The sequence below is a fragment of the Polyodon spathula genome, chromosome 1 (assembly GCF_017654505.1).
Source record: "Polyodon spathula isolate WHYD16114869_AA chromosome 1, ASM1765450v1, whole genome shotgun sequence".
Taxonomy (NCBI): domain Eukaryota; kingdom Metazoa; phylum Chordata; class Actinopteri; order Acipenseriformes; family Polyodontidae; genus Polyodon; species Polyodon spathula.
The window spans coordinates 17,462,164-17,488,192 of record NC_054534.1 but is presented as its reverse complement, the minus strand read 5'-3'; the positions used below and the strand labels follow the sequence as shown (position 1 = coordinate 17,488,192).

General features: G+C 38.0%; 1 protein-coding gene across 3 annotated transcripts in view; it reads right to left on the bottom strand.

Moving 5' to 3' along the window:
• Nucleotides 1–17,710, bottom strand: part of LOC121315017 (F-box/LRR-repeat protein 17-like) — a 272,761-nt gene extending 255,051 nt beyond the window's left edge. For 2 of the 3 annotated variants that reach the window (XM_041248866.1, XM_041248884.1), the window contains exons 1-5: nucleotides 17,500–17,710; nucleotides 15,261–15,934; nucleotides 8,470–8,592; nucleotides 7,546–7,803; nucleotides 6,521–6,652 (exon numbers count right to left, since the gene is read on the bottom strand). In XM_041248866.1, coding sequence (XP_041104800.1) covers nucleotides 6,521–6,652; nucleotides 7,546–7,803; nucleotides 8,470–8,592; nucleotides 15,261–15,914 — 1,167 coding nt within the window. In that variant the 5' untranslated portion in view covers nucleotides 15,915–15,934; nucleotides 17,500–17,710. The remainder of the gene's footprint in view (nucleotides 1–6,520; nucleotides 6,653–7,545; nucleotides 7,804–8,469; nucleotides 8,593–15,260; nucleotides 15,935–17,499) is intronic. The other variant, XM_041248875.1, reaches the window with a different exon arrangement.
• Between the last annotated feature and the right edge of the window lie 8,319 nt (nucleotides 17,711–26,029).

The following is a 26,029-nucleotide window of genomic DNA, read 5'->3' as shown; positions in this document are numbered from 1 at the left end:
ATACTCCAAGAATTTAGGAAGGCTTCATGTCAAAACATTTGTCAAGCCATTTAATTCTGCTTCTCTTTTACTATTCCCTCATAGTCTACCACTGAGCGTTTTTTATGAACTACCCAAAGTCTTAATACTGCATCCCCATTTTTACATGATATTAAACCAATACCATCCAACATGAGTCAGTATGTTTCCATGGCAACACATTAAAGCAAATATGTATAGTTTTGATTTTCAAATGTTTTTCCATGATACTTGTTCCTTGAAATGGCATGACTACCATATTCTGGGACTTGAAATTCTGTTCTTAACTTGGTCAGCAATTTGAATTGGTCGAAGAGAAGTGTTCATCAGTAGAAACCAGCGAGTTCGAGCATTAAAAAGTGTAAGACTGATTTCACTGCAAATACTAGCCTAAATATTCAGCTTCTACATAAAACAAACAGTTCATATTCTATTTCAAAAGACCAGAAGATGAAACGGCTCCTTTAGACAGTGCAACAGTGCCCTCTCCTGTCTCACACATGCCTCATCTACTCTGTATAGAAAGTTCAGGAGTCAAACCTCTTCCTGTCATTATGGACTTCCGGGTCAACGCCTGGAAATTACATTTTCTCATTAAACCCCAACCTCTACACAGACATCACAGAGTAATAATTCCCAGCGCATACAGAATCTTTTGTTGTGCGTTTAGCTGCACCCTACTGGGTAGGACTGAGAAGGACTTTGTAGGGAGCCTGTTAAATATTTCAAACTTGGAGGGATTCACTGGGTTTCAAACAAAGACCCCCGATGACCTTATGTCGAAAGCACAGCTGGAATAAATCTACTAACAATTTAAGGTTGCTTCACATCTACTTAAAAAAAAAAAAAAAGTATTTGTTTGGCACAGGTATTCTGTGTTTAACCTTTGTTGTAGATAAAAGGTCCTGCTGTGTTTTGTCTCTTTAAACTCAAAGTGACATTTAAGATTAAAAAAAAAAAAAAAAAAACATCCCTTTTACCATCTGCAAGATATCTGTCATCACAATAAAAGCATAATCCTGATGTCAGAACACAGAATCTTATTGAACTAACAAAAGATTTTAAAACATTACAAGATCATTTTTCAGGTAATTAGGCCCTCTTTTACAGCAAGATTTACTGAAATTAAAGTATTCAGTTACAAAACCAAACATCAAGCACGACCTTTCCTTTAACTCTATTCCGTTTTGGTTCATTTTACATGTAATTTTATTTTAAAGTAATACCAGCTCAGACTAAACAACCATGAGCTGAAGCAAGCTCTTGACCAGTAATATGTTGCTCATGGCAAATGAAAGTGCCTGGCACACGGTAGGGGCAATTTTTCTATAGATTAGAGCAAGATCAAGATGGATTTGAATAGGGAACCCAAGCGACTACAGTTAATGACTGTTTTTTAAATTAGAGATTGAAATTTACCATCTTTATTTAAAACATACTGTTGACAGGTATAACTCAATGCACATTCCATACAGACGCACTCCTTTATAATACATTCAGAAAACTTTTTTTTTTTTTTTTCTCTCATAGTTTCAAAATATTTTGTATAATGGTGCTAAGCATGGCTTCTTATAAATTCCCCCAGACCAATTTAAAAGATGAATAAGTACTGTATATGAAAAATAACATGGAAGGGCAGTCATGTTGCTGATGTGAAGAACAGTTAAGAACATTGATTTTAATGCCTTGGTTATCCCTCCTTTGAATGTGTTAAATGTAATATTATGACCCATTCGAAAAAGTGTTAGCCTCTGATTTGTTTTCAAATCTTTTTCACTGCCCCAATAAACAAGCATCCTGTTTGGAAAAATGTCTTGTTACAAACAAAACAGCCTCCTATCCCACTGAATTTAAGCTTATAAAAATAATAATAATAATAATAATAATAATAATATAATAATAATAATAATAATAATAATAATCTTTATTTAACTGTCCCCATGCACAGAAATATATACCTGGAATAGCACTGCAATTAGCTACTCAAATTGAGGACACAGTTAATCTATTTTAGGTCTCCAACAGTTTCATTTACATTACACATTCAGCCTAATTAAAATATGTGCTAATAAGATTTTTTTTTAATGAATTTCCCCAGATTCACAAATGAAAACATTCCCACGTTCTACTACATTGCTTTAAGCAGACATGTCAGCAATTTAGGAAGCACTATGCAACAAAACTGGAACTTGTTTAAACTTACATTTGTGATGCACTTCAAACAAACAGCATGTTTCACACTGAAGTCACTGTGTAGCATGTGTAATCGAAGCACTGAAGTTGAAAAGGTTTGGGCTGAAAAAAGTTTATATTTGAAATACTGGTGATAAGCACAGGGAGTCTGGAAGCAAACTTTTTTTGTTGTTTCTTTGCTGATGTTTTTTTTGACAAAAGGCAGCAAACATTAAAAAAAATAACAAAAGTTATATCAGTACAATGGCAACACCATAGATGAATTACTGGATTAATTTGCATTCTGCATTGTAAACATAGGTCAATACTTTTAGACATAAACATTTTCTGGGATGGAAATAACTCTTACATAAAACCTATTACATAGCAGTTTCACCCATTCCAGGTTTGAAACTTGAGTTGCCCCAATGTATAGGTAAAACTCTCAGGTCTGCCTTGTTAAACCCATAGTAAAACCAGGAATGGATCAAACTGTTATGCAATGGGAGTATTGAAAATGTCTCGTTTTCAAATCACTCGACAACACCCACAATTTGTGTTTTTACGCACTTTTAACAAATCTGGCTCTGTGAAGATTTACAATCACCCTCCACTAATGGGAGCACCAAACAAACGAGCAACACAAATAATCTTCAGGCAGTGAAAAAAAAATTAAAACATGCCCCATTGAAACATATTTTCCTTAAAAATATGTTACCTTTTTCAGTTCAATCTACCCAGGTTAAATCACCATTCCTGAATTATCAAAAATAATTATAGTTAAGATTCTTTAATATTGACTTGATGTACGTTATTATTATTCATTTAATTCACTGGCAATTTGAACCTTAACACCCGTTTATTGTCTTTTTTTATTACAGATACTAATATCCATGTATTATAAAAAAAAATGAGAGAGGCTTCAGTGAGTTAAAGGAAAATAATTCCTTCTCGGGTTTCTGTGACAGTTTATAAACTACTCGACCCAATGCTCTCGTAGTTTATGACGTCGCATAAACCCTAGATGGAATTATTTTTCTGTAAGTCACTGAAGCCCATCTATCTAAAAAAAAAAATCAGGTGTGTGCTTTTTACTAGTTTTCTGGTTAATAAGATCACACCAGCCTTCCACATACAAAAGAAAATAAACTACAGCAGGTTTTTTTTGTTTAGTTTTTTCCCCTAAGAAACCCATATGGTAATCATACATATTTGTTACTGGGGAATTTCCTATAAGAGTTCATTCTAACTATACCATATCCTTCAGGATAATATTATATGGATTGATTTAATACTAATGATACTGAAATGTATTAGCCTATATCACAGTTCTAAATTATATGCTCAAGGAAAGTAGACATTTTAAGAACAGACTCATTTTAAATAATTCAGAAATTGCTCTGTTTTTTGTAAGGGAAATCAGTGTTTTAATCTTCCTCTAAATTTCTAATTAAAAAGGGTAATTGCTTATTGAGCGATTAATCTACTCTCAATTAACTAAAGGTGTAACACTACAACCATATCCCATGCATTGAAACAATTACCAAAGCCTACTAAGGAAATATTTTCTTTGAAAAAGACCTGAAATAGCACATTCTTCTGTTAAATGCAACTGTAAACAGACCTAAAATGCTCTTGGAAAACTGATCTTACTCTGGTGACCACAACTTTTATAGCTGTTAGCTATGAAGTATCATACTCCGTAAGGACCAGTGGATTCAAGAGTTAACAGAAATCTCTTTTTTTACTCCACAAAAGAAATCAAATGTGTATCCAAAATTATTACTGAATTTATCTTTAAGTTTTAGGGTTTGTGATTTTTTAGTAAACTGTTTGATAAGATTTCAAAGTAAAATAAAATAGCCCAAGTTATTGCAATACAAAACAAAAATAAGCTTCCATGCCTTTGAATCTGGAAGCAGTTACAATTCCTATAAAGAAGTAATGTGATCTCTTCAACAACCTGGCTCTCTTCCCTGGATACTACATTGCTAGACTCACTGAACTGCATCGTTCTGGAATGTCAATATGCTGGTTATACATGACACTGAACACCAGTGGATGTCCCCCTTGCACACTCTTCAGTCATATCCACAAGAAATCTCTAAGTTCTGGAGCCTTCTAAAAAATCAATAAACGGACAAAATACAGCTCTAAAAAAATCACCATAAAAAGACATAGAGAGAAAAAGAGTGACCCTTTTAAAGATATAACAGAAAAGGGGCCCAAAGAAAACCCAAACATTTTTACTTCTTACAGGCTGACCCCTTTTGTGTAGTGTCAAATGTTTCTGGTCAGACAGTATTTTCAGAAAGTCTGCTGTGGCCACGGATTACTTTCTAAAGCTTAACTGGCAAGTAATCAGCACAGTTGCCTATTGAACTGTGCTGAATAAACACAGACACTAAATTGTCTTTTCAGCAGAGAACAGAATTGCAAGACCCAGCAGCAATGAACTCACATCTGCTGTACCTGGCTTGTCAAGTCTCTTTGCCTTTCTACAGGTCTGTAATAAACCACGCTACGCTTACAAACCCCCACAGCTCCTTTTTATTTAAAATGGTAACTTGGAATAAAAAGAAGATACGTTTGCCTATAATTGCTTTCTTCCTTGACTATACACAGCAGGACTCCATATACAGCACAGTATATATTCACTGCTGAAGCCACTCCAGACAATAATCATAGGTGCATTCCTATTTGTAAGACAGACAGAAAAAGTAATTATCCTCCCTTAAAAAAAAAAAAAAAAAAAAACAACACTTGAATACAGTATATTTAAGGTACTGTAAAACTGTAACAGTATTTAATATTTATATATAAATTGTATCTATCAGTACACAGCAGCAGGCACTAGCCAAAATCTTGATGTTGTTTATTTTAGCTTTACCTGTGAATTCTAATTGAACACTTTGAAGTTATTGAACTATTTTATGCACTGTAAACACATAGCAACAAACACTAAATACTGTCAGTATGTTAGACTGCTTTAAAAAGATAACATCAATATACACTTTTTTTTTTTTTTTTTTTTTTTACCTTATGTCATCCACTTATTTGTAGGTGAGGTTAAAGAAATATGGAATGTTGGACTGTTTCCACTAAACAATCTAGTTGTTAATAGTGGTTTGATAACCTCCAGCAATTCCCCTGGTTATCAGTGATGTAATGATGTAGAAATTGGACAGCAGGTTGGTTCAGGATATCTGTGAGGAGGTGCTATATCTTTGTACTGACACCTGACTTAGTAATTACAGGATATCGGAACCTTATATACAGTGGTGCAAAGCAATGCCAGGTTGCGTATTCACCTTAAATCTAAAACAGTCCTAGTCCATTACTTTCTTAGGTTTGTCATCTTCATAGATTTTTATACTAAGTATGGTGTTTGTGGGATCCATTATATTAATTAAAATCCCCTTAAAAAAAAAAAACGTGGAAAATATTTTTGTTTTCTTAACCCTAAATACCCCCCTCCCCACACAAGTAAACAGAATACAGTATTCCCTGTATCTGGATAAGAAAAGTAGACATTTAGATAAACACAGGTTTCCTAAGAAAGAACACAGGGTTTTTTTGTCATTTTACTTTGACCATGGTTTGTTTTAAGCTATGGAAGGTCAAACACAAAATGCATTATACAGCACAGACTGACCATTTCCAAAGAACACGATTTTAAAAAAAATAAATAAATAAATGAGTTTGGTTCTCCTGAGCATCACTTTGCATTTAATTTTTTTTTTCAAACCGCCAATACCCAAAAAATATCATTGTTCTCCTCACCTTGTGTCATTGCTTGCACAAGAGAGAAGTGCATGAGTGCAACGAGACTGTCAGTCAAGATGTAATGCCTTCAGTCAGCGAGTCATATTAAAAGGCGTATCGACAAAAAAGGTCAGATTAGTACCCAAAGAAATATGGAAAGAGAATGTATTTTGCACCACTGCCATCAATTACTGAAAGAATCAAACACGGTCACTCCCTGTGTGTTTGGCTCCATCTACAGTACAAAGAGATATAACAACTCAGGAAACTCAGCTGTACTGCACAGAACTACTAAATGACAATATTCCTGTTGATAATTCTTACAATGACCTTCATATATAGCTGCTCAACTTTGTTACTTACCTTCCTAAATTATCAGTATTGAATGTGTAATATACTCTGAAGAGAGTAGTCACAGAAAATATGTTGTCAATGATGCATGCACGGAGCACTGTGTATAAAATCGTCTGGTTGAAAACATGCACTAGTAAAACAGTCCTTGTGTTACTATTACTGCGAAATAAATGTAATGTGCACACAATTATTTAGGTCACAAATATCATACCAGTTTGTTTTCTTGCATGTAGATTCTTTGCAGCTTTGGACAGCCCTTTGCTAGCACCACCATGCTTTCATCAGTTATCTTGTAGCATTGACCAAAGTGGACATCTTTCAGTTCAGAACAGTGTTCTCCCAACTATACATAAAAAAAAAAAAAAAAAAAAAAAAAAAAATAAAAATAAGATGTTTAAGGAAACAAACACATTGCAGAAATTACAGTTTTTTTTTTTTTTTTTTTTACAAAGTACGGTTCATCTTTTTTGCGTGTCACACAATGCACTTACACTAAATAAAATTACTCTTTGATTAGAACAGATTGTAAAGACATCCCTAAAGGCCTTAGACAGTAGAAGCAGCACCATTACATGAAAATGTCAACCCACATTTTATAAATTAGGAAACGGTCTAAGAAACAATTACTATGGTGATAAAGGCACACTCACTGTCTGTTAGTCTTAGTTTAATGCAACAATGTAAACATCATATGAGTGATTGTTCCATTTGAAATTAAAACAGCATATTGATGCATTTTAAATGCAGGCACAATGTATATTCAAGCCATGTAATGTCTACTATAAACCACACAGTGAAGCCAAAAAATAGCATTTGCTATTAGTGCCATTTATTTATGCTGTGATAAGTGTGATCAGTTCAGAGTAGGTTAAGCCCTGTGGTTTTCACACCCCTTAAAATGAACAGCCACAAGGCTACCATGATGTGCAAATAGGTCACTCTAAAAATAAAATAATTTTTCATTAAATATGTCGCAGTAAGTGATTTTGATGAAGTTAAATCATTTAGAGCCTTGTTTGATCTGGTCCTGGACTGGATCAACTGGTATAGAATCACACTTTTAAAACCAGTTGAGGCTTACTAAAGCAAAACAGGCTTTTGAAGTAAGTTTTAAGGAATATTTGACCAGAGTCATGAAACATGGGCACACTGAACTACAAAGAATCTACTGGAAAGGAATTTATTTACAAATCTGCCTACAGTACAGTCACTTTAAGTGAATTTCAAACTAGAGACCTGTTTGAGGGCTTCGTCAGTGAGTTTATCCTGGTTCCCCACGTGCACCTTTTGCAGAAGGGGACAGTGAGTGGATATGACAAGGAGAGAGAGGTCACTAAGCTGTTTGCATCGGTACGCCGTGTATTTAAGAAGACCCGGGCACTGGGATGCCAGGGAGCGCACCCCATCATCTAAAACGTTGCGGCAATCAGAGATGTTAATTTCAGTCACATTCTGCCTCCTGGCGGCAATCTTTACAAGAAGATCATCTGTGACCTACAAAAAAAAAAAAAAAACAAGACATGCTCTGTAAGGACACACTTAAACCTTTCTAAAAGCATAATACAGTGTCTATTACTACAATACACAATCAAAGGAGTGATCTGATCAACCACTGATAGATTTGTACAGCACTGGGGAAACCACACTTGACTGCATAAACCACTATCTGAGATTAACCCTAAAATAAATGATCAGCGCAATCCAGGAGATGCTAGAACAACTACAGTTGTTGTTTATCCCGGAGTGGTATAGGTAGATCAAAATCAACCCCAAAGCCAAAAATACAAAAAGGTTTAGCAGGGAGGATCTCTAGTGCCACCCATCATTGGCCCCAATAATGATGTATTCTGGGAAGTTGTAAGTTGCTGAAAGATAGATCAAAGTGGGTATGATTGCAAGTTTTGCTGACAAACCTTTTTTTACTCCACACTAAAATGAAGAAACACTACACCAGGGCATACAGTACCCCGATCTTGCAGTTAACATTTAAAGAACATTTTGAGCCAAGCAATAAAGTAGCACACAACCTCAGTTACAAAGACTGATCCCTATCATAAACTGCACACTAAAGTGAATCTAGAAAGTAAAAAGGTCCTCAATTATATTATTTAGCCCCTGCCCTCCTCTGCACACACACCTCTTGTAAATAAACAAACATACCTGCTGTCGACCACTGAGGTCGATCTGCTTCCAGAACTGAAAATCTAAACACAGATCACACCAGTACTTGCAAACTAATGATGCAGAAAGACAGCGTTCCTTCACGGATAGATGAGCAAATATCTAAGAGAAAAGTGAAAAGATATGTAAAGCACATATGATTAACAGCAAAACCTGATGTTTATTTGTTTTTCATAGATTTTTGAGAAATATTATATAGTATGCTATATAGGAAAACCAGTAATTAAATACATATTAACTAGATGGCGCTTGTTCTTGCCAGCCAGTAATAGAACAGATGTTTTTTCAATATCAGTAAACGATAGAGGAACCTTAATTAATCAGCCATGTGTCTTCAATGTGCACCATCTAGACAGTGTATCTGTTTAGGTCTGCAGTGATTTTGAGGACACACCATGAATATTCATAGAGTACTGCAGTTAATTCTATTTTTTGTTAAATTAAGCTCCGTGTCTGCTTAGTGCACACTATCGTTTTAAATAATGCAATTCAATTCTTTTGATTGAATGGATACAAGACTTTTACAAAAAAATCTGATCTGGTAAACAAAAATATTCACTCAGCAGTATTAAAAAAGTTATTTGGTGCTACCATAGACCTGTTAACACTTGTATAAAGAAGTTTATACATTCAGATGCAGTATCAGGTTTTATAGCACTTGTCATGCAAACATTGCCAGCTGAAAACAGTCAATCATCTTAATCAAAAGGCTCCATTAGCGTGGCTGTTAAATTCATATTAGACTTCAATTTTCTTAACGTTTGGTGAGCTACAACAGGTAGAATGGGTGTGGGCATATTGATTAGTTTGCGATTTCCTGTTTTTGAAAGTATTGCATGGAGGAGAACAAGAGAAATGTGAAGATCTAATTTTAAAAAAGTGATACTGCTTTCAGATGTCAAATAGCTTCACGCATGCAAGAAAGAGAGATTTCATTTTTATTATGCAATACTTATGCAGGATTTTGAGGCAGTATGACCAGGACGGGTGGTGACGTCAGGCCAGGAATTGAATGGAGATCAACACAACAACAGACTGTGGTATGAAACGCACTGCTTGCGCTTTTTAATAAATAAATTATTTAAACAAGACCAAAGACTTTCACGAAACAAAATGGCATGTTGGCCAAAGTAAACAGACAAACAAAACAAATCCAAACAAACAAGTACCATGCTGAGGTGGTTTAACACCAGTAGCAATTGCTTTCTTTAGATTTTAATTATTTCTCCTATATCACGTACCTCCACACTGTACACCCAAACCCTGAGTGAGTGAAACACTGCATCTCTTATGCAGCTGTAACGAGACTCGATTGCTAATCAATCATTCAATTGGAATCTCGGTACATCTGCATGTGAACTAGTGGTGCAATCCCTGTGCTTAAATACAAACATACATTTCAACAACACTCGTGCTACATGGCCCCACATTATATCCTGTGCACAAATACATATACACCAACATTAACACACCATATACAACACAAAACATAAAAATATGCACAGGGGCAGGGCAGGGCAGGGCAGGGCAGGGCAGCCCAGCCCATCCCCCCCTCCCCCCCTTAAAATCCCAAAAGTCCCACTCAAAGTCCTGGGCCAAGAACTGAGACTTTAAGGGGCCCATGTGCGGCAATGCTGACAGTGAGGTGGCACACTCCTGCCACTGATCGGCTGCTGGTGGCAATGCCAGCAGCTTTCCAGCTGAGAGCTCCCAGGCTGACTCCTACAGCCCCAGAAAATCCCCGGAGGTCAGCAGCAAACGACCTCCAGGGCAGGCATCTCCGGGCAATAGCGCACAGGCAAGCCCAGGCGATGGCAAGCAGGCTTCCCCCGGCAATGCTGACTTGGCAGCCCTAGGCATTGCACGCTTGGCAGCCCCAGTCGGTGGAGGTGGGACTTGCAGGTAGTCTTCCCGTGGCGGTGGAGGTGGGAGCTGCAGGTAGTCCTCTCGTGGCGGTGGAGGTGGGAGCTGCAGGTAGTCCTCCCGTGGCGGTGGAGGTGGGACTTGCAGGTAGTCCTCCCGTGGCGGTGGAGGTGGGAGCTGCAGGTAGTCCTCCCGTGGCGGTGGAGGTGGGAGCTGCAGGTAGTCCTCCCGTGGCGGTGGAGGTGGGAGCTGCAGGTAGTCCTCCCGTGGCGGTGGAGGTGGGAGCTGCAGGTAGTCCTCCCGTGGCGGTGGAGGTGAGACTTGCAGGTAGTCCTCCCGTGGCGGTGGAGGTGGGACTTGCAGGTAGTCCTCCCGTGGCGGTGGAGGTGAGACTTGCAGGTAGTCCTCCCGTGGCGGTGGAGGTGGGACTTGCAGGTAGTCCTCCCGTGGCGGTGGAGGTGGGACTTGCAGGTAGTCCTCCCGTGGCGGTGGAGGTGGGAGCTGCAGGTAGTCCTCCCGTGGCGGTGGAGGTGGGAGCTGCAGGTAGTCCTCCCGTGGCGGTGGAGGTGGGACTTGCAGGTAGTCCTCCCGTGGCGGTGGAGGTGGGAGCTGCAGGTAGTCCTCCCGTGGCGGTGGAGGTGGGAGCTGCAGGTAGTCCTCCCGTGGCGGTGGAGGTGGGAGTTGCAGGTAGTCCTCCCGTGGCGGTGGAGGTGGGAGCTGCAGGTAGTCCTCCCGTGGCGGTGGAGGTGGGACTTGCAGGTAGTCCTCCCGTGGCGGTGGAGGTGGGACTTGCAGGTAGTCCTCCCGTGGCGGTGGAGGTGGGACTTGCAGGTAGTCCTCCCGTGGTGGTGGAGGTGGGACTTGCAGGTAGTCCTCCCGTGGCGGTGGAGGTGGGACTTGCAGGTAGTCCTCCCGTGGCGGTGGAGGTGGGACTTGCAGGTAGTCCTCCCGTGGCGGTGGAGGTGGGAGCTGCAGGTAGTCCTCCCGTGGCGGTGGAGGTGGGACTTGCAGGTAGTCCTCCCGTGGAGGTGGGAGCTGCAGGTAGTCCTCTCGTGGCGGTGGAGGTGGGAGCTGCAGGTAGTCCTCCCGTGGTGGTGGAGGTGGGGGCTGCAGGTAGTCCTCCCATGGCGATGGAGGTGGGAGCTGCAGGTAGTCTCTCTCTAGCGGTGAAGGCTGGAGCGGCAAGCAGTGTCCCCCTGGCGGTGAAGGCGAGAGCAGCAGATAGTCTCCCTTTATCACTGGGGGCTGATTTGGCTCTCCCCTGGTCGCGGGGGACTGGTGTGGCTCTCTCACTGGGGACACTGGTACCTGGGCTGTTGTTCTCTTCATGCTTGCCTCTAGGTAGCAGAGGACCAACGGCACAACCTCATTTAGTGACCTTGGGTGAGGTCCTCATCCCTCTAACATAGGGCATCAATCACCATCGGCATGGACTGGTCCTCCAGCCCAGGATTTTCCTTTATCCAGTCCCATAACTGGCCTGACTCCAACTCGTCTTCCATTCTTATTTTATTCATTTTTTAAAGAAAACACTGATAAAAAGAAAAGAAAAAATAAACTGCACCCACAGTATCCCTGGCCTGGCCTGTTTCCCACTTCAGGACACCGAGTATCACTGATAGATCCATGGTGACGTCAGATTAGGAAGGAAATCCACAACACACAGGACTGCGAGGTCAGTGAAAGGCACTGCTTGCGCTTTTTAATAAATAAACTGATTTAAACAAGATTAAACGGGTTGTGACGTCACGCCAGGAAATTAATGGAGATCAACACAACAGACTGTAGTATGAAACGCACTGTTTTCGCTTTTTAATAAATAAATGATTTAAACAAGACCAAAGACTTTCACAAAACAAAACGGCACGTTGACCAAAGTAAATAGACAAACAAATCAAGGCCAAACAAACAAGTACAGTGTTGGACATATTCCCTGAATATGAACATACATGAACATGTATTAGAAATGTAACTGGATTCATTAATGAAACTGCTGTGTCCTTTGGCTTGCAGACATACTGAACTATGTGACCTTCTGATTAGAGGACAGGCATCTGAACTGGATTAGACTGAGCGAACAGTTGAATTATGTCCAGATAGTTCACATGTGCAACAACAATCGTTTTGATGCAAGGAAGACATAAACTAGCGATGTCCCAGTGGAAAAGGACATTAAAACATCAAAGGACTGTGAGTTTAAAAAAAGACAAGATGTACAAATAATCTCATGAAAGTGTCTATTTAGCAGAGTGAAAAAGGCTATATATATCCAAGGAAAACTGAACATTTTGTGCTCCACATCGAATACTAAAAAAGGTGCTGTCCCACTGCTCACCAAAGCTGCAACTCCGGGACTCTATCTAAAAAAGGTACCAAGATGGGACTCTGCCTGAAAACGAACCCAAGACGAAGAAGCAAGCTGCAAGCAAGTCAACAACCACAAGCCATGAGACTGAGGCCCAGCTGGAGGAATGCCGTAAATATGTGTTATCAGTCAAACCAGTCTGGGTCTGCTGTACACCTAAAACCACAGTATCCAAAAGAGACTGTGCCCTGCTACCAGCGTAGCTAAAGATTCAGTGAAGAGGACAGAGTGGATGGGCACTGTCGTGGATCATATACCGAGGACTGAAGACTTTGTTGCAGCTGTTTGTTGATTCTATCGAGAACTGAAAGCTTTGTTGCTCAGTTTGATCCAACATGGGACTGAAGACTTCATTGCTAAGAGGAGTCTAAGCTTCAAGGAACCGTTGAGTATAATTCCAGTGGCATTTTCCTTTCACGGAACTAAATTAATTAATTGTACAACATTCACATAGAATTCAACTGTTAATTATTGAATTGGCACACACTGCATGTGAAATAACTTCATTAAGTAACTATAAGTAATCTACCTAATATAGTTGTATGAAGAATTTCTTTAAGAATAAACTTGCCATATACTTAATCTATTTACCATTAATAAGCTTAATGTGATATATTCTAAGGTCGTCTGCATTATCTCAGATTTACTCTGTGAATGTATGTGGGCGTGTGCGTGTGAGCAAGCGACTAGCTACGTCACAGCTTGCTCGAACTGCAGCTTGTGTGTGAGGAGACAGGCAGTGTCATATTTCAATTGCCTGCTAACCAGCATGAGTGCAGTGAGTTTTGTAATTGTGTTTGTGCTTAAGAGACTAAGACATTTACTTTCTGAGTTTTCTGATTTCTGTTTATTATTTGGGGCACCCCACCACAGGCTGTGTTATCTGTGTCTCAAGTCATATTTTTCAACATACTGTAATTCCAATTGCTCTGATGCAGGGTCATAAATCCACAATCCACAATTATTCTCAGCACTGCATCTGTATATCACTGAAATGATCATATGACCTTCAGCGCCTCCTTTGCTTACATCTAGACAAGCCTGGTCCTGTAACAATAAAGATGGTCTGACTGAATTCAGTTTCAGATGCATAAACATTTTAACAGAGACTGAAGTTCTGATCTTGAATTGATTTTTTTTTTTTTTTTTTTTTTTAAACATTATTACAGTACATATTTACGAAACCTTGGATTTTGGAATCCAAGCTATGTCACTACCAGGGGAGTTCCCAGGGGGCAGTGAACAATTGGCCAAGCACTTCCCCAGAGGGGTAGGGGTCAGGTCAACTGGGGAGTTCTTGGTGCACCACACACCAGTGACTCCTGTGGCTGGCCAGGCGCCTGCACATAATTCAGAACTGCGTGGTCCTCCAACACTGTAAGTTCTGGATGTGGCTGCACAGCAGGCTCGCAGAGTGAAAAAAAAGTGGACGGCTGACTGTACTCACTGCAGTAGTGAGCCAGGTTGAATAAAAATTGCAAAATGAATACAAATAATTGTTTAAAAAAAAAAAGGTATTTAAAATGTTTCCATTCCTATCGCCATTATCAATGTTTCTTGAAACCTTTCCAATAATTAAAAAAAAAAAGGCAAGTATTTTGCTTCCTACCATCATTTTCAATATTTCAGCTGCCGGTAAAGCTCCTGCCTCACTTAACTTCTGTTTTACTTCTTAAATCTTTCCAGAACCGCTGTCACATCATTGAATTGTTTTGTAATCTGATTTCCACGAGTGCACCGCATCGCTACAAAATGGCATGTAAACAAACGGCACAATGCGCTGCTGTTTCTCTTGTTACATAAACTTGGAAATTGTTTCTTTGCTCTTGAAAAAACCTGAATCAGACACAAGTTGCTGAGCAATTTGGTGTTTCCCATTCTGGTGAGTTGCTTCACCATTCTGTTAAATAATGTGCATGTCTTGAATATCGCTGCTGCACTTTGTAACGTGTGTAGGGGTGCTGCATTAATTTAGTTTGACAGTTACTTTATTAATGTTAAATTATTTGCAGATTCCTCTTACATTTTGTTTTACAAACCTTTTTATTATTTATTAAAACAAAACATGAAAAACACAACGCATTTCAACACACAGTGTGTCTTCATCAGGTATTACTGCGATTGTCAAATACAAAACACAGCTTTATCACATATAAAAGGACACCAATCAATCCAAAAGTTACTCATTAATTGGCAATTAGCCATAGACATTATTTAAAGTTACAGATGGCAAATTTCACCCACCATAGCATTCTTTTTCAATTTTTTTCAATGAGGGTATTCGCAATTGAGTCGTTCTGACATGGTTCACCCCATTTACACAAAGATCCAGTACTGATGCTTCAGGGTAAGTGACGATCATCTCAAATAAAGAAACTAAAAAGCAGTTTCAAACCCACAATTGATCTACCTCAAGTGCTGCAAACATCAGAAATATGGTTTTGGTAAAATACCTTTCAGCATCTACGTTTTTTTACTCCTACAAAAGTTCATGGTGATGGGGTATGTTCAATATAGAAAACAAGTAAACAAAAGGCCTCACCTTTAGCAGGATTGAAGAAGGTAGGAGGTTAACACTGGACACATCAGTCTCAAACACTTTTAATTCTGGCAGGTTCTTGTGAGGTGCAAGTTCACTGCTCTCGGAGGAGCCTTGGTTAGTGGTGGTGCTGCTCTCCCCCAAGTCCACCTGCAGCCCCACACTGGAGCACTCTGTGGAGGAGGAGGAAGACGAGGGCAAGCTGCACAGATGGATGTGGCACTGGGCTGCTGGGTCACTGACCACCCCATTCTCGGTCACCTCCTGAAAGGTACAGCGCGGCTGCTTGCAAGGCGTGCACTTCTGTACCCCTCCACACTTCCTCTTACATACCATCTCAGAGTACTCAGTGGAGACAGTTCTGAAGAGCTGAGGCCCAATGAACTTGGCAGGGACACTGGAAAGCAGACTTTTGCCCTGTTCTTCCCAGAGTTCCTTTGGAGACAGGAGAAACTTGGCACAGTCCTCCGGTGTACTGAGAGTGGCGTACCTCTCAGCGAGCTTGGAAGCACTCTCAAGCTGGTTCTCGTCACTGCTGTTGGCGTTGCTGTGGACGATGAAGCACAACATGCACGGCCCGTGCAGGAAGCAGTTCCTCTGCAGTTTCCTTTTTCTCTTCTTCACACGCTTACCATTTTTGGAAAGAAGATGGCCCATATAGATGACTCAGGGTGTCTCTGTGAAATATTTAAATAAACAAGATATGCTGATATTAAATTAATCTTTAGGAACTCCATGTGATATTGCTGTGGTTTTGAAATATATGCATTTTCATTTATTGATCTGCACCACGAAACTTATTAATCGCAATAGGTTGTTTTAAACCTTATTTAGAATGCAGTCCATTTAATAACCAAATTTTGCAATTATTGTCACATTATGTTCAGTGACTACTTGCTCGGTATTCATTGGCTACCACTCATGAGGCTAATACTGTACTTCTATTGTACACTGTATTTCAAGTTGCCATGTCACCCAGCTGTCAGTCCATTAGAAACAGAATGCCTTATTTGTTGACCTCATACAGTTTGAAAATATCATTAAACAAACACTGTAAAATATATTAATAGTGTTTTCTCTCTATCTCTCTAAGATTATATATATATTTTATATGGTCCAACTTTATAAACCATAGTGTACCGATTTACTGAGTTAAAATTACTTGTAAAAAAACATCACATAGCACTGAAAACTGATGTTGTAGGTATGGTGGCACGCTCCAAAACATTGTTTAATCTTGGCCTTCTATTAATTTTAATGTTTAAAGCATCCTTGTAATTTGGATTTTTTTTTTTTTTTAATCTATAGATGGAGTGAATTTTTGCAAACGGTTTATATATATATATATATATATATATATATATATATTATATATATATACAGTAACAAGTAAATACCAACACCTAACTATGTCAAAACCCCCTTTATAGTCACAAGTAATAATTATCACCAAAAAGGGACGATCTAGAGAGGAAATACGGATTATGATTTTTTTTGGGTGTATCGTGACAGATAAAATATAAAATTTGTAACCAAAATTAGAAACCGTTTTGTTAACATTTTATCTGTACGGGTATTTTGGATTTTTTTTGTTTTTTTTTTTCATCTATAGATTGGAGATTCAACTATAATACATATTATCGTAAATTGTCACATAAACTACAGTAACAAGTAACACCAACGAAAAATACACTGGATTATGATTTTGAAACACCAGATCTAAATATAAAATTGCAATTAACAGCTTTATCTGCTACGGGTATTCAACTATAAATACATATTTTCTCGTAAATACATATTAACAACATATAACAAAACGTAGTGAATAACCCATCTCACCTGGCTGCCTAACTTAACTGACCTACGCTGGCTATGGAATATGCATCCAATTGCAAATTAGTCGCCTACGGCCATTGCCTCTACATCAACCAAGATTTTTAATACAATATTAATACAGTATATACAACTGCGCTTATGTGAACACAAGTTAATTAGTTTATTGTAAATAAAAATCATTATGGGCCTTCTTTCTAATAATACTACAAATAATATGCAGTTAACAAGACCCTAAAGGCAGACAGGATTTGTACGACATGGCATGTATGCTATTTATTAACGTGTGGATCCACAGGTAGGCTCCTAACACATATCGTACCGTTTGGTTTTAAAAGGGCAACCGGAGAGAAATCAACTCTGAGAGAGTGAAATTGGCTAGAAATTTAAACTGCTCAGTCTTACTCACAGCAATGTCCTCTCACCAGTTCACACAATCCTGGTCACCTCCAATTCCTGCTTTCATAATCCGCGTTTAAAAATGAGCGCTGAACAGTTGTAAAAAGTGTAGCATCCACAACATTTATGAATATATACAATATCTCACATATATTTACGATAATGTTCCGGAATATACACAGAAAGGGAAATCCTGCCCCATACTAATGCCGATTGTAAGAAGTGCACGTCCCTCAATATTAGAGCCCTCCTCTTCTGGTTCCTAATTGCAGAGATTTCCTGCCAGTCAACAGTAGTTCCACCAATAAAAAGTGTCTCTGTGTGTAGAGGTTTAAAGCCTGCAAACACTAGCAACAAGCTGCAGTAAATGACAAGGGACTACAACAAAGTTGAGTTTTGGGGATTCATACAGAACGCCAGCTGACATAAATTAGTATTGGATTTGCACATTTTAACAGCAGTAACTATATCCCTACATCCTTATTATCCCCAGATTTGCTAAATTAACTTTCTTAATTGAATTGCTGCGCATTCTAATTATATATAGCACATAAGAAAATTCTCCACTATAATGCTAATATTAAGTGTTTCTACTGTACATACTCTCAACAACCGAACTAACAATATCTGGCTTACATAACGCAATGACAGGACAGTAAATGCAATAACGAATAACAATTATAAACAGCAACATAACAGTACTAGTTAACCTTGTTTTTCCCCAAACCCTTAAGTCCCATGCAGCGTCCTTTGCGCTATTTAATTTTTTTCCCAGAATTCCCACGAAAGCGTCCCTAGCTTCCCAACTGACAGAGATAACAGGCCGGCCTTCCATGAAAAATAAATAAATAAATATTAGCCAATAAAAAAAATGTATTATAATAAGAACAGTTTTAACGTTTTACAAATAAAATGAATATTGTGCTGTTTACAATGTAACTGACTGTAGAATATTGTAACGGGCACGGCTGGACTGATTCGCCGTTGTCACCGGTTGGCTTATGGAGTGCCGCGCACAGAGACATTTTCTACACTTAGGTTAATTTAGCAGAGGATGCTGGGAATGAGAAATGTGGTTGGGGAAACCTGAATTATTATTGTTGTGTTTCGTTATTAGTTATTGTAACGTTCCAATATTGTTAAATGCATTACCCTGCAATTATTATTACCCTTCCGGTTTTATTTGTGTAATATGTGGACGTCAGCTAGCAGTTCACTGGGGTGGGGAAGGGCTGTTTGTGTCTATGTTGGGGAGTGTGGATGGTGCTGACCTGCCGTTACCTGCTTAATAAACTGCATTAAACCCAAGATCCTTTGGGTGTGTCTCTAATAATTCCCTTGCTCGCTACAGTATTTTTAACACTGTAACAGATTTCTTATTCACTGCATAAATAACTATTTTACAGACATCTCCATTTTCCAGTGGCGCTGCAGCGACGAGCATGTAGATCGAATGCCATGCCAAATTTATGAAAATGTCTTGTTTTTCAAATGTTTAGTCTAAACTAATGTTCACAGTCTGCTCCTGATTCCATTACATTGTGAGACTGAGGAGAGGTTTGGGCACATTTGGGAGTGGCCAGCTGCGAGTTTGCCAAAGTGACGGCTGAGCTCAAGCTGCTCTCCCAAAATAGTTTGCATGGACGGTATTTCAGGCAAGTTTCTACCAAGGAAATAGTGGATACAACCCCTCCTGTAACACAGCAGATCGGAAGAAATCCGCATGAAAACCGATGCACGTCAGTTGATTTTGACGTTTCATACTGCAATGTTTTTGATCGACAGGGAAATCGACTTTCTTTTAGATCTTTGTATGAGGAAAAGGAAGCCATCATTGTTTTGGTTAGGGTAAGCACCTTTATTTCTCGGTGTAGTAGACTCCTGGATATGGCGAGTAAATGCGCAATGCAACGCATTTAAAGTATATTTGTAAGTGTGTCTGGCAACATAACTTGTTTTTATTTTTTACTTCGGGTTACTTTGGAAACTATGTTGTGTTTCTAAAACGAGAATCCACCCACTAATCACTTACGTAATCGGACTGTTCCTTTAAAAAGACCTGTCTTCGCATCCTTGTCGTTTCTTTGTTTGGCCTTAATCGACGAGTTATATTACGTTTCATTATGGTCATGGTCTTTTGTCAAGTGGAATACATATATATATATATATATATATATATATATATATATATATATATATATATATATATATATATTATATTAAAATATATTTCATAAAATATTTTGTGGCCTTAGATCGTTATATATTACATACACACAAGAAAACAGAAACGTTGTGGGTAGGCTGGTGCCCTGCTACGCATACATATCTATATTTATAGAAGCATCACTGCACCGCCTACAACGTTAGTATGTCACGTTTTGAAAAAAATGTATTTTCTTCCTTTTTGTAGTTTTCGGGCAGCCCTGTTTTATTGTCATTACTGTTGTACATTGCATTTGTTTGGGTCTGATTGGAAAGCGTATTGTCCTTTGCAAATTATCTGAAATAAGTAAACATTGTTAGCACAGTTAAATTATCAAGTGTACTTGAAGTATACAGCAGATAATGATCACACATTTTACTCTATCTTTAAACAATTAAATCATAGACATTATTTTAAAGTCAAAGAAACACAGTGGTTGGTATTTCATTTAGTGTTTCATCACATCATTTTTGTGTTTGTTTGTTTCGTCACATCATTTTTTTTTTTAACTTTCTATGATATATATTATTTATGTTTACTTTCATGTTGATAAAATGAGTTACATTTCCCACACAGGTGCTGAAGTTCAATTTGCTCATTTCGATAGGAACAGGCTTGATCACATGCCAATAAACTGGCTTTTGGAGCAGGCAGGAGTGCAAACACTGGATTTTACAGATCAGCCCATTCATTCATGTCTAAAACCTGGACAGAAATGTAGTCAAATGGAATTGCTTGTGATAAGGAAAAAAGGGGGTGTGTAAGACAGTTTGTAAATTTAAGTTGTATTTTTCAATCCCAGAACCTGTTTTGGCAAGGTAGTGCTTTGCTCTAGGTACATTATAATTTGTCTTTTGTACCTATTTGAAATATCCAACTAATCCAATCGTGAAACGTTCTTGTTAGAGCATCACAAGTAAAAGTCATGTCAGTTTCCAGTCTCCATTTAAAGTTTGGATGTTGTGTGTGTTTTTAGCAGGTCATAGTCTTCATGTGAAATCAAATATTTTTACTGGAAGTGTGAAAAGCATATGGCGAGCAATGAAAGCACTGCATTTGATTTTCAAGGGGACCCAAATCAGTTATAGGACCTGGTATGCCTATACACCTTCTTTTTGTATTGAAACTATGTAACACAATTTTGGTGATGAATCTTCCTCCCGACCTGTGAGGGTGACGCTAAAGAACGAAATAGGAGAAGTATCTGGAAGGGCTGGCCTGACATGTACTTGAAGTATAAGTTTCCAGGTCTTCCATCTATAAAGTGGGTCACATCATTTTTGTGTTTGTTTGTTTCGTCACATCATTTTTTTTTTTAACTTTCTATGATATATATTATTTATGTTTACTTTCATGTTGATAAAATGAGTTACATTTCCCACACAGGTGCTGAAGTTCAATTTGCTCATTTCGATAGGAACAGGCTTGATCACATGCCAATAAACTGGCTTTTGGAGCAGGCAGGAGTGCAAACACTGGATTTTACAGATCAGCCCATCATTCATGTCAAAAACCTGGACAGAAATGTAGTCAAATGGAATTGCTTGTGATAAGGAAAAAAGGGGGTGTGTAAGACAGTTTGTAAATTTAAGTTGTATTTTTCAATCCCAGAACCTGTTTTGGCAAGGTAGTGCTTTGCTCTAGGTACATTATAATTTGTCTTTTGTTATTTGAACCATTTGAAACGTTTACCATAGTAAAAGCATAGTAAAGTACAATGAAGTATAGTAAAAGCATGGTAAAACATATGCACTGTAAAGCCCTGTGACGGAAAGATGAGTTCTGGTGATGAATCTTCCTCCCGACCTGTGAGGGCGCTAAAGAACGAGAGGAGAAGTATCTGGAAGGGCTGGCCTGACAGTTCGTTTCCAGGTCTGGGAAGTGGGTCAGCCTGGAAAGAAGCGCGCAGCTGCAAGTAATCAAGGCAGAGAAGGAGATATCATGCAGGATTACATATAGGGGCCAGGGTAGCTGATCTTTTCCTTCGTTTGGGTAAACGTTCAGAGAGAGAAGGAGCGAGAGAAGGAGCGAGAGAGGAGCTCTCGTTGTAAAGAGGAATTACGTGTTGTGTTTGTTTTGTAATTGTCTGCGTTTTGCACCACCAGACAGTTAACTCACCGGTCCGGAGCTGTCGACCAGGGTCAGCACAATCCGGATCACCACTGCACGGAACCGTCACGAAATACAGTGTCTTCACCCACCACAAGCACGTCTGCACTCACCCAGGACTGGTGACCGTGTGTTCGTTTTGTTCGGGACTGTGCCCTATTATTGCTATCCCCGTGCTTTACACATTGTTGTGTATAGCCGGGGATTTATTATTTAACGGTCACCAGACCTGGATTATAAATAAAAGCACCTTTTCACTGGAAACTGTTGTCTGCCTGTCACTCCTGCATCGCATCACCGCTATACCTGTTCCCCTCCACTAGCCACTTTGCCACAAGCCCTCATAGGCGTTAAGGCATATTTAAAACCACAAGAGACTATAGTAAATGGGGAAAACTATGTAAAAAGAATAGGAAAACTGCAACATAACAGTGCAACATTAATGTGGTAAATGTTATAAGCGAACTGATAGATACAACACTTTAAAGTGTAGTAAAACATGCACCACTGTTCATGAAAATGTACATAAAAAGCAAAACACTTTTGTGGTATTGTTTATCTTTGATTTCTGCCACAACCTAATTATAGTAAGAGAATGGCAATGTTTTTCTTAAAGGGACAGTCAAATCAGAATTTCCTGGACACTGAGCTGGTATTATACTATATCGTAGTATTTCCCATAATCCCCTTTTTCAGTGGGAGCTGTTTGGGTAAATACCAGAAGAAGGTAGAAATAATTTACCCATTAGTGAAGTAGCTGTGTGTGTGAAAAAAATACATGCAGGCACTATGAATACTATAGATGTCATCTTTGTTCAAACTAATGAGAACACTGACTAAAAGTTATAAATGCTTATGTGTATTTAGTAAAAGCTACCCATAAGTTTTTCTTTTAATATTTTATAATTGAATGTCTGGTCTGATGAATTGGATTACAGTACATTCTTAACATAACTTTATCTATCTCATTCCTTCATCTGATAAAAAAAAGCAGCAGATACAAAACCAGCATATCACACAGTGATAGTTTATTCATACTTGGAAGTTCACTCCCCTATCACAGTGATTAAACCTCTCATTTCCAAGATGACTTACAATAAAAAATACAACAACATAATACAATATTTTTACTGGCTAGTTATAATAAATATTATACAATAGTTAAAAGAGCACAACCAAATGGTTTGGCTCTCGTTTAATTAAAATCAGGAAAATTCCAGTTTGAGTTCAGTATATCACAAGCCATTTTATAAGTGCAATAACACACTTGAAGGCAAGGGTAGTACTAATACAAACCACTTACCGGGTATTCACATGTTTGTTATTGCTTACCTAATAATATCATTTTTTACAACTGAACGTGTATTACTTAAGCCAATGTATGCTAAAAGATGTATACTGTATATACTGTATTATTATATAAGAAAATAATGTTCATTTCACTGCCAAAGAGAATGCAGTTTGTCTGAGGATGCTTTTAATTAAGAATTCAATTCAGATTGTATACTGTGTCTAACAGTTTGATAAGTGAGATGATTTAGACATTGTGACATTTGCCTTCGCCTGCGTTCAACTACAGAACATATCAATTGCTGCCCTGCAATTTGCCCAGTTACAAACTTGTAAAGAGTACACAGTTTTGGTTAATTGTAACCTAGGTTACTGAGTGTGCTGTTGTTCTTCATAATAGTTGTTTTCAAACAAAGCTAAAATGACTCTTTAGGTAGAAGCACAAAACAGAACTCTTCTTTCTGCACCACTGCTTTCTCCCTAATAAGAAACAAATTATGTTTCTACTATATCACTTGTGAAATTATGCATTTAGTGTGTAAAACTGTGCTAATCCAAGTGAGCACTCTTACACTGTATTTCATTGAGATGGTATAGGCTGAATTGAAATTTATATCTGCTATCCGTATGTTTTAATGTTGTTTAATGTGATCATATGAAACTGTTATTCAACTGCAAACGTTTTTGTTTTTTAATATTTAAATTTGTATTTATGCAAGGCTTACGCTTTGCCACAGATGTATACTGTATATACTGTATTATTATATAAGAAAATAATGTTCATTTCACTGCCAAAGAGAATGCAGTTTGTCTGAGGATGCTTTTAATTAAGAATTCAATTCAGATTGTATACTGTGTCTAACAGTTTGATAAGTGAGATGATTTAGACATTGTGACATTTGGCTTCGCCTGCGTTCAACTACAGAACATATCAATTGCTGCCCTGCAATTTGCCCAGTTACAAACTTGTAAAGAGTACACAGTTTTGGTTAATTGTAACCTAGGTTACTGAGTGTGCTGTTGTTCTTCATAATAGTTGTTTTCAAACAAAGCTAAAATGACTCTTTAGGTAGAAGCACAAAACAGAACTCTTCTTTCTGCACCACTGCTTTCTCCCTAATAAGAAACAAATTATGTTTCTACTATATCACTTGTGAAATTATGCATTTAGTGTGTAAAACTGTGCTAATCCAAGTGAGCTCTTACACTGTATTTCATTGAGATGGTATAGGCTGAATTGAAATTTATATCTGCTATCCGTATGTTTTAATGTTGTTTAATGTGATCATATGAAACTGTTATTCAACTGCAAACGTTTTTGTTTTTTAATATTTAAAGTTGTATTTATTAAAAAAAAAAAAAAAAAAATAGTTTTCTGGTATACCAGCAAATATTGCAACTTGGAATTGGACTCTTGATCTTTCTGCTTGTAAATACTGTAAAATGAAACAATGATCTCCTCTAATTAATTACCCTTTTAGATACTCTTAGCACTATTGTGTGGGCTTACAGTAGATTATAGCTCAATACATACTGTACTAAACCCAGTGCACACTAACACTTAACAACAGTGTACATTGCATCCACTCAAGAAAATGACACAATTGTGAGTACACAGAAAGAAAAAAAAAAAGATTGGTTAACATTTTTAAATCTGGGGCCACTTAAATATACTGCAGAAGCATACATTATTGTACAATTATACACCACATGATTTGCTGTTTCGAAAATCCTATTAAAAACGAACCCAATCTTAACCCACATTCAAACTGTATATATATATATATATATATATATATATATATATATATATATATATACACACACCACACACACACACACACACACACACACACACACACACACACACACACCGATAAATAAAAGCGTATATTTTTGTGGTTGGCATAAGCAGCTAATGCATTGTCCAGGATTCGCCATCTTACCAAACATAACTTTATTACATTGTCATAATGTTTCATGAATTGGGAGATATGGCAACCTTATCGGAAAGATTCTGGTCTAAGCTTTTTATCCACCGCACTTATATGACCCTTAAATGATCATTTTCATTATTCTAGTTTTGCTACAGTTTGGTGTTTTCAGAATATGTGGGCTTTATTTTTGGTCTGGTGAAAGCAAAAACTATTTTGTCAGGAGGTAAGAACCTGAGGAACGCTTCCTCAGTAATGTTAAAACTGTACAATACACCTAGATAAGACCTCATCTTGATTTTGTGTGGTTCTGGTCATAAAAAGATATTGCATTGTCCAAAGATTCGCCATCTTACCAAACATAACTTTATTACATTGTCAAAAGAATGTTTCATGAATTGGGAGATATGGCAACCTTATCGGAAAGATTCTGGTCTAAGCTTCTTATCCACCGCACTTATATGACCCTTAAATGATCATTTTCATTATTCTAGTTTTGCTACAGTTTGGTGTTTTCAGAATATGTGGGCTTTATTTTTGGTCTGGTGAAAGCAAAAACTATTTTGTCAGGAGGTAAGAACCTGAGGAACGCTCTTATGTTCCTGTCAACACTGCTATGATGAGGTCATGTAATTGTCATTTAGTTTTCTAATGACAGGTAAAGTACCTTTTACAAATCAGAATTAACTCGGAGAGTAATATGTACAGTACCAAGTTTATGAAAAAAATGCACATATTATTGGGTTTTCTTTTCACATAAAAGATTACATGCGTACTTTGTGAATATGCATTCTCCAAACCAAACACCAAATGAGTAAGAATCTTCCTTATGTCAAATCAGATGTATGGCTGTCTGATGTGTTAACCAAAAAAGGTGTTTTGTTTTTTAACATGTATGTACTAAGCAAAGTGGTAGCACACAGCAAATTAAACGAACAATGTAAAGTTATTTATTTGAGAGGAGGAATGAATCTTGATTAAAACATACTGTATATGTGAAA